Source organism: Macrobrachium nipponense, chromosome 28, assembly GCF_015104395.2.
Source record: "Macrobrachium nipponense isolate FS-2020 chromosome 28, ASM1510439v2, whole genome shotgun sequence".
Classification (NCBI taxonomy): domain Eukaryota; kingdom Metazoa; phylum Arthropoda; class Malacostraca; order Decapoda; family Palaemonidae; genus Macrobrachium; species Macrobrachium nipponense.
Window position 1 is genome coordinate 3,916,265 of NC_087217.1, and position 13,461 is coordinate 3,929,725.

A 13,461-nucleotide genomic window follows, 5' to 3' on the forward strand; every position below is an offset into this window, starting at 1 on the left:
AAATTATAGAGTACAATTTTCAATTAGAGTATACTATACTAGTAATGTAAATATATCGAAATAGTGCATATCATCAATAACACAAAAGGATAATGACCCTCCAAATTCTCCTCAAAATTTCAACCTATCCCATTCCCCTTTCTTCATTCCCTCTTCCTGGAAATTAACTATAAGCAGCACTAGAAAATTGCATTGCACTTATTCAAAACTGTAAATATAGTTTCAGTCATTTCATCCGTAAGTTGATAACTTTAAGTCGAATCAAAATATAACAAACAGGTCACTTGTGTTAAAAGCCTATAACCATCCCCATTCCTTCCCCAGATCTATATAAGCTGAAAAGGTAACAAGAAGCAAAATAATGTCATTATATATATATATATTAATAATATATATATATATATATATATATATATATATATATGTGTATATATATATATATATATATATATATATATATATATATATATATATATATATGCATAACTGTAAATACACAAAAGTATTTCAAATACTTTCTCAGCTAAAACATTCCAATGGCATGTATATGGATCAAAGTAAGAATATTAATACCATCGAAGTGGATAAAAAATCCGATCAAAATAAGATCAACAGCACATGTATCAATTGTGTTAAAAAACAATTTACTTCTCATCTAGGACATATGAGTGAGTACAACAGGGACCAACATAGGTGATTAAGAATATTGCCAAACGTTAGCTACAAAGGACATCTCAAGGGGGGGTGGGGGGGGGGGAGGGGGGGGGTATATCTTACTTGCCGCCCCCTCAATTGCGACGCCACTGAAATAAAAACGGCGATTCCAAAGTGAAACGTGGGACTACTACATACTATGGTGATTAACAGTAACTCAATGTTACATATAGTAAACTGCCGATAATATATACATGCAACTGGCTTTATCAGTACTTCATTTCATCCACTTTTCAGCTGGACAGTCCTCTGTCGTCCTAACTGCTTCCTGGTTTCTTCTTTAAAGTTACTCTTCCTTAAAAGTCTTTAAAGTTACTCATGCTTAAAACAAAGTTCATCAGTGGGGACGGTCATTTTCAGTTATATAATAAGTTTGATTTAGAGCAATCATGTATGCATCTTTTTTTCTTTTTTTTTTTTTGCATCTTCACGGAAATTATAGTGTAAACCATTATTACCTGATCAATATTTGTCTGAATTAACAAAACTAGTAAAATTGATCAGGCATTTTGAGAAAATAATTTATTTAATTTTTCATCTTCATACAAAAATATAGCTTTAAAATATTTGTTTCATTCTCATGCTCAAAAAAAAAAAAAATTTTTTTACATTGGGCTCTGAAAACCATCTATGGTTTTAAACATTAGACATCTTGTACTAGTAGTTGCATATTTTTTCCCCTCTCTCCACTTCATGTTGTTTACCCTTCGACCTTACTTTTAAATTAACCAAGTTTCCCAGAACCTCCTCTTCTTCCTTACTTTATAAGCGATCCGAGGGCGCTCAAAATATGGCTAAAAGCGCACTCGCATCGCTTCAAAACTAAATGAAGTGGCACTCAAGGACATGCTAAATTTGGGAGCAAGAAAAATCTAAATATGCAAAGCCGGGAGATTAGATCAGGCAAGAATCGCTTTAAATCGCTCACCTCTTCGGAATTTTAGGTATTTTCTTTCTTTCTTTCTTTCTTTCTTTCTTTTTTTTCCCCCCCTCTTTCAAAACAACGAGGGTTAACAAATATTTTTGGAACACTAGAAACCATTTCATTCTTGCACAGGAAACGTCGAAGTGAGCTAAGGAACTTATGTGAAATACTTTAACGTTGATTTCCATGCAAAGTCGATTCCAAGTCTATAACTGGTCGTTATGAGACTAGAACCTCCCTAGCTCGTGTTGTTGCCCCGTAACCACTCAAAAAGGAAATGTGTTTGTATAACAATTTAGTGATAAGATGGGGATGTTGGTGATTGTATCAGAGTTACTTGAAAATTCAACAGACTTTACGGCCCGGAAGTAGCATTTCTGACAATCTCAATTAATTACATAGAAATATGGATCCCAAATTGTTAATAATTCCTAGGCACGAATGTCCGAAGCCAATAGATTTTGGACGTCAAGAGAGGTTGCAATTCTCCCTTCGAACCTGTTACCTATATGAGTATGTCAGTATTCAAGTGTTCAATAAATTACAAATATGGATCTTGATTTATCAAGCTCGTGCAATAACTTCTGTATCTAAAAGAACCGAAAAATTTGGCCACTATTTTTCATTTACGATTCCCCATAAAATTTAAGTGACTACTCTTTGTTATATCAGTGATGCCAATTTTCAACACTGAGCTCCAGTTTGTAAATTGCCTTGGTAATTTTAACTTCTAAAATTTGATTGTTCCAAGACCAGGTTTAACTTCGGTAGAATAGCAGCCAAAGATTTCGTGTTCATTATAGTGACCAAACTCAACCCCCTCCCATTAAATTACAAACCTGGGTTTTGCGATTCATTTCTTCTGAGCAATGAAAAATCGACGGTAACTGTTATTTTGCCGTAGCTACGTTGTTGAGATTATACGGAAACATTACCCAACCTCGTGTCAAATAACTTTCCATACAGTTTCAAGCTGATGAGGATATAGATATTCCTGACATTGTCTTGTAGCTCGAACACTCGTATATATTTACAGATCTACAAACAGGCATCCATCAGTAGAGAAACAATTGTCCTTTCGTTTTTAACATTCACCAAATAGCTAAGTTTATTACAAAAAATAACGTCTTATTTCTGTTCCCAAACTTTGTAATAAATTCATAAAAATGTGTGTGTGTGTGTGTGTGTCTAAAATGATAGGTTAAAGGATAATAAGCGCGTGTAGGATTTTCCATCGACCAGGCTATTGGGATTATATGACACGAAGTTTGGTAATGTTTCCGTATAATCTCAACAACGTCGCTACGGCAAAATTATGCTTACCGATGGTCTGAGATTCTAGAGAGTATGTAACATCCCGAGGGAGGGACTTAACGCCATGTCCCTCATTTACGTTATTGTTATTTTTGTACGGTAATTGATACCCTTATAATAAAGCTATACCAATACCAAGAACACTTGATCATCAACATTTTCAAGTCATCTATATCTTTAGTGACAGAAGAAACATCACTCATTATTTAATAAATAGGGAGAACCAGTCTTGATGCCCTCATTATACAACATGCGCTGAGGTTTGTTAAAAGTAATTAAGCCACTTTCCGAGGTCATTATTGCTCTATCTCATTAAACCATATAAGGTACAACAACTAATGAATCTTAAGGGCCACTTCCACGTGATCTCACGATTATAACTACGTCTCCGTGAAAACAAAAAGTGTAACATTTCTCGGTAATGTGCGCACTAAAATATTCCCTGGAAATAAGAGAAAGGTTCTCTGAAAAATATTACCATTTGTTTACGTATGTTTGGAGGCTGGTAAACATAGTTCAATGAAACACAAGAGGGAAAAATTCCCACTACATAAGAGCGATTTAATAATTATTAAAAAAAGTTTTTTTTATAGCAATTTTTAGTGATCAAGACCCTCAGGACGGTCATTAAAAAGTAAATATTATATTTGTCATTTGTGAGTCAATCAATAACTCTTATTTGAAGCAGAAGTTGAAACTGGCTTCGAAATGGACTGTGTTTTACGTTCCAAAACTTACAAAAAGCCTAATGTCGCCTAATGAAGTCAACACATACATGTTTAAGTCGTTAGCGTCCCCTGGTAACCCCGGGTAAATGAAGTTGAGGCTTAAAAAGTTGTTTTGAACTCCACAACAGAGGCCAGGAAAAATGAGTCCCCTGTAATGAATGTCATTATTCACGTCCAAATTTTCTTTTCTCTTTGTTCTTCATATTTGCAAAACTAACTGCAAGGAAAGCTAATGAAGCAGGCACTTGAACAATTTCGGTCAAGTAATTCTATGGCGAATGTATCTCATTTTGGAAGAATTTGCAATCTGTCTATCTGGATACACACATATACGATACTTTATAAAATGTATCTCTTTGGGGGGGGGGGGGTTGTTTTAAGTAAACAAATGAAACTACTGTGGGAGTCATATGTCCGAAATATAAGAAAAAGTACATGCACGTATGTATTTACATATTTATGCTCACATGTAAGTACGCAATTAAAGTTTAGATATTCCCAGAAAAGTAAAATGACTCACTAACTAGATCAAAAAAAAAAAGAATCGCCCTTCAGTCGCCTAAAACCTCACATCATACAATGAATATATGAAAACCCTAAAAAAAAATATACACTTTATAGAAGAAATCTAGAAAAGTTTTGGAAACACATTGTATGAAATAAATGTGTATTTAGTAACGGTTATGTTACAAGTGTAACTAGCAAGGTCTAGAGACCGGGGGTCAATGACATCAGAGACCGCGATGAACACCATGGTTTTATGGGCTGCTGCTTACGTTAAGTCAAGGTGCATTGCCGCACGTACTATATAATGCACTTACTACTAATTTATCCTACCCTGCAAATAAGGAAGGCTTCTCATTATGCAATACAAAAATTTAAAAAACTTGAAAAATCGATTCATGAGAAAGAGGAAAAGAAGAAAGGAAACCCTACATTATTAAGCAGGTCCTCATAAAAACACGAGCAAACGAATACATGAGCATTTACCCCTTTCAAAGAGTGTAGCATCCACACCTGTCCCAAACCAACGCCACTTTGTGTCAGTCAGACAGCTGAACCCGCGTGTTCAGAGCGGCACATACTGTACAACATTTATTACGCAGTAAATGCTCATATATACAAAACTTTGCCATTGGTTGAAAACGTTCATCAGAAAATAAAGAAAAATCCACCACATTTGGTGTAAAAAATTTCGTAAATGCTGAGAGCGTGCACCTAACAAGGACATATTTGCATAAATAATTTCGCGATGAGAGAGTACTGATGTATGAAAATTCACAAGTGAGAGAGAGAGAGAGAGAGAGAGAGAGAGAGAGAGAGAGAGAGAGAGAGAGAGAGAGAGCGAGAGAGAATGTTTATTGAAATTTGACGTTAAAGTCATCACATCAGACGAAGAAAAACAACTTTAAAATTGAAACCCCATTTAAAGCTATGATTCTAGAAATATGGAACATGGATGAAAAAGAGTACAGGTTTCAGATTCAATAATATAAAAATGGTTAAATATATTTTGCACACATACACATATATATGTGTGTGCAAAATGCATTTTTTCAATTTTTAAATTACTGATGTCGTAATTTGCACTGCTTCTTTTCTTCCATGTTTCATATATATATATATATATATATATATATACATATATATATATATATATATATATATATATATATATATATATATATTGTTACGTATATAGGGCCTTGTGAGAGACTAGATACGTAAACGGAAGTAATTTAGGGATTTCAAGAGGGAATGCTTGAACTTACCGTAAACTTTCTTTAGGGGAAGGTCGCCAGAAAACTCAGCTCGTTACTTTAAACTATTTATTTACAAAAAAGGCCCGTGCTGGCCTGGAGAAAAGTTAAATGATACTGGGCCCCCAACCCACGTTGGGGATTATAGTCTCATTCAATTCAAGCTGGTTTCATTCACGTGGGGTAATGCACACTTGCGGCAGAGAGACGGCACGTGACTCATGGAATCTGGAAAAGAATCCCAGATTAAACGACATGAAAGAAAAAATGACTTCTTGCTTTGTTATTAATTAATTCTAATATTGGGGAAGGTAAACTCGAATGGTTCACTGAGGTATGCACGAAAACTAGGTCTTGAACAAGTCACAAAGGGGAGCACGTGGCCCGATGAGGACAAAGGGCTTCTGATGTAGAAGGGGTAAAATAAGAATTGGAAATGAATTTTAGCAAGAGTCGTATGGTAGTACAAGGTGCTGGGTTGAAGTTTACACTTTCAGACGTACCTTTATGCAATATTCTGTGTATCCTTGTAGGAGAATGCGGTCCGACCTCTGTTCAGGTCTGGGGTTCGTGTCCACCAGCACGACGTGGGTAGGCCTAATTTTGGGAGGCTGGCAATTTGACCTCTGTCCGAGATCACGTCTAGCAGCCGACTGAGAGCGATACTCCTTGCTTTCGAATCACGGGGCTTCCAAAAACCGCCTCGAGCATTGCCTGAAAGGTGGTAAACACAACGCCAGCAAATTGGGAAGGAAAATAGGTCTTATTGTAGAAGTCCCTAAAATCCATCTCGAAACCTAGCTACTCTTGTGACCTGCTCTCTTTACCCTAAGCTTCCGTCAGACCGGAAATATCATTCCTACGACATCCCCACTCTCCCAACAACAGTAGCTTCAAGAGACGGCATGGCTGCTACTTTTATAATTAAACAAAACTAAAACTCTGCTGGGAAGGCGAGGCGTTCTATAAACGTAGCAGCTCCCCCTGTTAAGAAGGCATTCACTCCCTTTCGGGCGTGAAGGTCTTGGCTTAAATAAGTTGATCGCCTCGACAACCCAGTTCTCCTACTCTAACTTGAAGTTTTTGAGCAGCGATACGGCTGACTACAATGGCCTACCTAACTTATAGGCAAAGATGCTAAGTGTACTAACTTAATATAGTGATGTAGTCTAGCCTAATAAACAACTACAGGTTGTCTTGTGACGACAGTCTACTCTACCCCTAGATAAGGTTACTTGAAAATTCTACTTGCTACTAACCTAATGCCCTGGTACTAAATCATTAGCCTAACCTACTCAATACAGTTAAATGAAGACGCAATCATTCCAGAGTGTGGTACGCACAGCAGTAGTTCAGCGACGGAACTGTTAAAATACATGATAAGACGGGTAATAAGATGCGTGGGGTATGATGGAGTTGTTAGTTGACCAGGAGGGAAATGCATGAGGTAATTATATTTAAATGAGGGTTAGTATTACATGGCTAGGGGTTAGAGGGTTAGTGCTACTGGCAGGGATCGGGCTGGCTACCTTCTCTGGGTAGGTGCCAGGATCACTCTGCAATTGAATGCGACCCTGTACCTCGGGCACAGGTGTCAAAGAGAGCATGTGGCTCTTTTTGTTAATATGTTAATTACGTCCCTTCTTCTTCTTCTTCTTATTCCTCCAGGACCTGGCTATACCAGTCCATAGAGTAGACGGAGCAACGACTCTGGGGTAAGGCCAGAAAACGCCGGCAGGAGCTGAGGCAGCGGTAGCCTGAAGGATTTCAGGAGAACACCCTACTTCGGTCTCTGCAGCAACCGTCGAGAGGTGGAACCTACTGCAGGGGAGGCCCTCACTCCGGCTGCTGTACAGCCGTCGTAAGGGGAAAACTCCCAGGCTGACTCCTGGTTGGGCAGTTCCTGGTTTTCCAGAGGAGGTACAAAGGTAAGGTCTGCCGGAGGTTCATCCTCGAGCGACAGAGGTAAGGATGAAGAAGAAGGAACTAGTGATTGGCCATGGGCTGTGGTAAGCTCCATGCCTGTTGGAGGATCTCCTGTAGGAGGATCCTTGGTTAGGTTAGGCGCCGGCGCTAGCTCAGGGCCAGGCGCAGAGGTCAAGTCCGGTGGTGGCTCTACGTCCAGGCTGGACGGAGCTTGGCCCTGCTCAGTGCTGCCAAGTGGCACTGGCAGAGAGTTTGAGGTCGACTGGACCTGTGGCGGGTACCGGAGGTGCAATACCTCTCAGCGTGCCCTTGGAAATGGGAGACAGAGGCTCCTGTCTCTTGTTGAAGGCTAGGCCTTGTGGAAAATGGACAGTGTCCGCTGCTGGTAGTTTGCTAGGGCACCTAGGCCAATTCGTGAGTGCCCTATTACGTTGCAGGTTTTGCAACGGAAACTGCGAATGGTCAATCTCCCTCCTTGGTAACGGGGGAGACTGTTGGTGGACATACTTCCTCGGAGGAAGTAGAATTGCGATGGCTCCTTTGCTTTAGAGTGATGGACGTCGGGTTAGGACCCCTAGGCTTTTTGGAATGCGAGGGAGACTTCATGTCTTGCCCTAGGAGGAGGTCGTAACCTCCTGGAATGTAGCTTGCAACTGCAAGAGTACATACCTTGGAGAAACTAGGTCTGGTGACCCTCAATTGGACGGTCGGAAGGATCAGTTTAATGTGATTGATACCTTCAATGGTGATCAATCGACGTCTATCAATGTTAGCCCCTCGGGGGATTCGGTCTTCCCGTATCAGGGAGATTTGAGCGCCAGAGTCGTCGTAGGCTCTGACGTGGCTTGGCTGATAATGGCTTTGGAGGGGTGCGACGGTTATAGGGCCCTTAGCTGGGGGTCCTAGAGAAGAAGGATTGGTGACGGCCATTGCGATGGCTGGAATATTGTGGTTCGCGCACCCTCCGTAATTTGCAGACATGTGACCCTTGCGGCCACAGTCTCGGCAGAACTTGTTCCAGAACCTCTTCCGTGGCACTGGATGATAAGGCCGAGATGGCCCCACAGGTTGCGAATCTGCGGAGTCAGCAAGGCTGGCAGTGTGCTCTGGCACAGGTGAAGAGTCCTCTCTGGCAGTGATGTGACGTGGGGATGTTATGGAAACCTCCGTTGTTGAATCATCCTCGGAAGCAAGTTCGGGGTTAACTGGTGGGCTTACCTCTTCCAGAGTGGAGGAGGTAGGCGGTTATTAAAATGGTAAGAGGCTGAGATGATGCGGGAGAAACGTCTGGCTCTGACACTGGGTCAGGGCCAGGTTCACAAATAAAAGGGATGTCTGGGACATCGGAGCACTAGCCTCTTGAATCTAAAATTATAGGGTTGATTATCTGGCATGCTGCAGGTGTCCGTGCATCTGGTAGTGGGAGCTGCGTCCAGGGGAGATACGGCTTAAGTAAATCTCGGCCCAATATCACCGATAAACATCATGAAATTGGTCACTACGCCCAGGCGGCAACAATGTGGTTTCCTTGGTCACCTGGTCCAGAAAGGGCATTTTTACATTCAGAAGGACTGAAGGAACAGAATAGAGGTTACCGTCAATCCATTCGAACTGAATTCTTCGTCCGTCCGGATTTGTTTTTGGCACCCCTAGGCAATGCCTTTCTGGAAATAAGGGAGACCTGGGCTTCTTCGGTGTCGGCCATGACTTGTACCCACGTGATAGGGCGTAGGAGACAGTTCATCAGGCAGGGCTACATGGTAGCCTTGGAGAAGTTCACCCTGGAAGCTCTCCTCCCAAGGTATTGAGACGACTTGGGCACTGGTCGGAATCCACAGCATGCCCACGCACACAACAAGTGGTGCAGAACCTCCGCAACCACCTCTTACCGGGAGTCCAGCTCATGGTCTGGGGCTTGGAAACTAGCAGAGAGATTGCGTCATCTAGGAGAGCTAGCTCATGCTTTCTCTCTTCTTCTCTTTCCTTTCGCTCTGCTTCTCTGGCTATCCTCTCTGCTTTCTCTTTCTTTTCTCTCTGCTTCTGCGGCTTTCCTCTCTGCTTCGTTCTTTCTTCCTTTCCCTGCTGGCGCGCAGCAGCCTGCTGCGTCTTTATCCACTGGTCAAGTGTGGTCCAGTGTGCCAGCCTCCCTGCCCAGAGTTATGAGGGCTCCGAGCTTCTCTAGCTCTCTGGCAAAGAAGTCGCGGGAAGCAGGGGAAGACATTTCCCTTAGGCTACAGTAGAGGCTCGGAAGAAAATGAAAATAATGGCCAGGAAAGGGTACTGAATGGAATAGGAGTGCCTACTGTGGAAGGTGGCACTCACTTGGAAATGGGTTCTGCAATGTGGTAATGAAAAGTGAAAAGACTGGGTGCTCGGTGGCACTTCTGGATTGGCACCTTCTAAAGAGGTGAAAAAATCAAATGGAGTGTACGGCGTACGTCACACTTAAGGGCGTTCCTAAGTTGGGAGACGCTGGAATGGAATGGGCTACCTGTAGGTCCAATACAGGTGCACGGCACTTATGAGGAGGCGTTCCTTGGTTCAGTGATCCAACATGGCGGATACTCTATAATGAATGAGCGTTCCGTAGGACGGACACGCAGGTATAGGGCTACCTGTACGTCTGTACAGGTGCGCGGCACTTATGAGGAGGCGTTCCTTGGGCAGCACTAGTAGTGCTGGTATTGCGGCACTTTGGGGAGGCGTTCCCTTAGGAGTGTCCGAAGGATCACTGACCCTTGTATACGGACACACTAATTACTTGGGCGTTCCGTAAGGACGGACACGCAGGTTTGTCAGCACTTATGAGGAGGCGTTCCTTTGAGCACTGGTATCGTGCTGGTGGTGTCCCGGACACTACATGCAGTATACTAAGCATACCACGAAGTGAAATGGCACTCTGTTCGGGGCAGAGTGTAATGGTGGAGGAGAGAAAGTAAAAGGTGGGAGTACTTCAGCAGCCAGTCGATGGACAGTGTCAAGAATTAGTTGCACTGTGAAATGGTAAGACCTGACGTGCACTGGTGGTGGCCAGTCCTAAACTGGTAACGACTTCCCTGTCTGGAAGTAATGAATTGGCGTGGCACACTGTGCGAATTGTGCTTGCGGTATACGCAAGTCTTTTTGTGATAAAAAATGAAAAAGACCATCGGGCAACGACAGGTAATGATAATTGAAAATGCTCAGTCCCTCGCTGAAGTACTCGGTAAATGAAATAAATAAATGTTTGCAAACTGCAATGGACACATGCGCGTACGTATCACGCTGTGTAAATGAAAGACACAAGAAGACTAAAATAAGGTTAATTCGGAATGCTATAATTAATGGTAAGATGTAGTACTCTGGCTTCGTGAATACTGTGTTCTGGTTTTCTCTCTCTCTCTCTCTCTCTCGCTCGGAGAGGGTGAAAAATGATATGTGAATGAACTCCCTTATATTTGAATTGAACTACTAATGTTCGTTTAATATGACGCAACTTGCGTTAAATGATTTACTTACGTTAACGTTTTTAATGAAAGAATTGCTTTTGGATAACGTTTTATGAAAATGATAACGCGCTCGTGTTGAACGATTTTTACGTTAATGTTAGCGGCTTGCGCTTATGAAATGATTTGCGTTTCAATATGAATTTTACAACGACGCGTTTTACGTTAACAATTCTTGTGATTTATTCTACTTGAGATTTACGTTAACTTTATGTAAGATTACTAGGTCCCCGTGAACAGTGAAATGACGGTAAGGATTTTAAAACGATGTTAGCAAACAATTGTAAATGAGGTTACGTTAAGTGCGAAGTGAAATGAAACTTCGCTCAGCGCGCGAGTGAGGCGATGCGAGGTGAAACATGTGAGGAGAGCTGACCAGCGCGGGCGAATCAGCTGATTCTCTGTAAATGCGAAGGCAATTTACAACACAAAATACTACTTTCTTATTCAAGGCGAATTACGTTAATTTTTCTGGCAGGACGATAGATACTAGTACAAGATCGATATTAATACGTTAAAACTTTGAGACTTACGTTACTTTGCTTAAATGGTTTAGATAATTCTGAAGGGGAGGGATAAAAACATGGCTGCGCTGTGAATGAGACGAAGGTTGGTTGAGACCGCGCAGGCGCGAGAGAGCGCGAAGCTGAATTAGCCGAGAGGTAAGCGGTTACCAACACTTGGAATGAAAACTAAGTTAAAAATGGATACCCTAACATATCACAGACAAAAGAATTGTACACTTCTTTTGCCGTAAACTATTAGTAACACTCCTAACTAGCTAGGCTTTCAAAACACAGCAATAAACCCTGCAAAGCACTTCCTAGTTTGATGGCTGGTCCTTTCTGGCATCTATCTAATACACGTGTTCGTGTAAGCTCCTACGACAACAATGCGATTTACAAAAACAGAATTCGCTCGGCGCTCTGGCCGTTACAATAATATAAGTAATATTTCTACCTTCACATTTGTTTAAAACACTTCTACAATAAAAATACTTAAACGTACCTTAAGCTAACATTGGTTATAGAATAATCATATTAATGAATGGAATACCTTACCGTGAGTCAGTGTGTCTTCTTTCCCTGCAAGTGTGCTTGGTTTACGCTTTCTTGTAACATAATTTCAGTTTACGTTTTACAACGGATAACGCGATTACAAGCTTTTTTAAGCAAGCCCGGATTCGATCCTCGGCGAGGTCGACAATGTTACGTATATAGGGCCTTGTGAGAGACTAGAGACGTAAACGGAAGTAATTTAGGGATTTCAAGAGGGAATTGCTTGAACTTACCGTAAACTTTCTTTAGGGGGAAGGTCGCCAGAAAACTCAGCTCGTTACTTTAAACTATTTATTTATTTAACAAAAGGCCCGTGCTGGCCTGGAGAAAAGTTAAATTGATACCCCTGGGCCCCCACGTTGGGGCTTATAGTCTCATTCAATTCAAGCTGGTTTTCATTCACGTGGTTAATGCACACTTGCGGCAGAGAGACGGCACGTGACTCATGGAATCTGGAAAAGAATCCCAGATTAAACGACATGAAAGAAAAAATGACTTCTTGCTTTGATTAATTAATTCTCTAATATTGGGGAGGTAAACTCGAATGGTTCCACTGAGGTATGCACGAAAACTAGGTCTTGAACAAGTCACAAAGGGGAGCACGTGGCCCGATGAGGACAAAGGGCTTCTGATGTAGAAGGGGTAAAATAAGAATTGGAAATGAATTTAGCAAGAGTCGTATGGTAGTAAAAGGTGCTGGGTTGAAGTTTACACTTTCAGACGTACCTTTATGCAATATTCTGTGTATCCTTGTAGGAGAATGCGGTCCGACCTCTGTTTCAGGTCTTGGGTTCGTGTCCACCAGCACGACGTGGGGTAGGCCTAATTTTGGGAGGCTGGCAATTTGACCTCTGTCCGAGATCACGTCTAGCAGGCCTACCGAACTGAGAGCGATACTCCATTGCTTTTCGAATCACGGGGCTTCCAAAAACCGCCTCGAGCATTGCCTGAAAGGTGGTACACAACGCCAGCAAATTAGGGAGGGAAAATAGGTCTTATGTAGAAGTCCCTAAAATCCATCTCGAAACTAGCTACTCTTGTGACCTGCCTCTCTTACCCTAAGCTTCCGTCAGACCGGAAATATCATTCCTACGACATCCCCACTCTCCCAACAACAGTAGCTTCAAGAGACGGCATGGCTGCTACTTTTTATAATTAGCAAAAAACAAAACTAAAACTCTGCTGGGAAGGCGGGAGCGTTCATAAACGTAGGCAATATATATATAGTATATATAATTATTATATAAAGTATAAATTATATATATAATAGCAAATATAATATATACCATATATATATATACTATATAATATATATATATATTATATATATATATATATATATATATATATATATATATATATATATATATATATAGATATATTATATCTAAGCAAATACCACAGGAAAATGATAGTCAGAAATCCAAGCGCTTTCGTCTTTACTAAGACATTGTCAAGGAACGAATGAAATATAATTGGAGAGAAAGTTATCAGGTAAACAACAGATCAAAAACACCAGATGGTTAATTGTCAAAAGGGTAAAAGTTAAGA

General features: G+C 41.1%; 1 protein-coding gene across 1 annotated transcript in view; it reads left to right on the forward strand.

The window, feature by feature from the left end:
* Nucleotides 1-9,070: 9,070 nt before the first annotated feature.
* LOC135201887 (uncharacterized) overlaps nt 9,071-13,461 on the forward strand; it is a 140,526-nt gene continuing 136,135 nt past the window's right edge. Inside the window, exon 1 of the mRNA XM_064231186.1 lies at nt 9,071-9,168. Coding sequence (XP_064087256.1) covers nt 9,071-9,168 — 98 coding nt within the window. The remainder of the gene's footprint in view (nt 9,169-13,461) is intronic.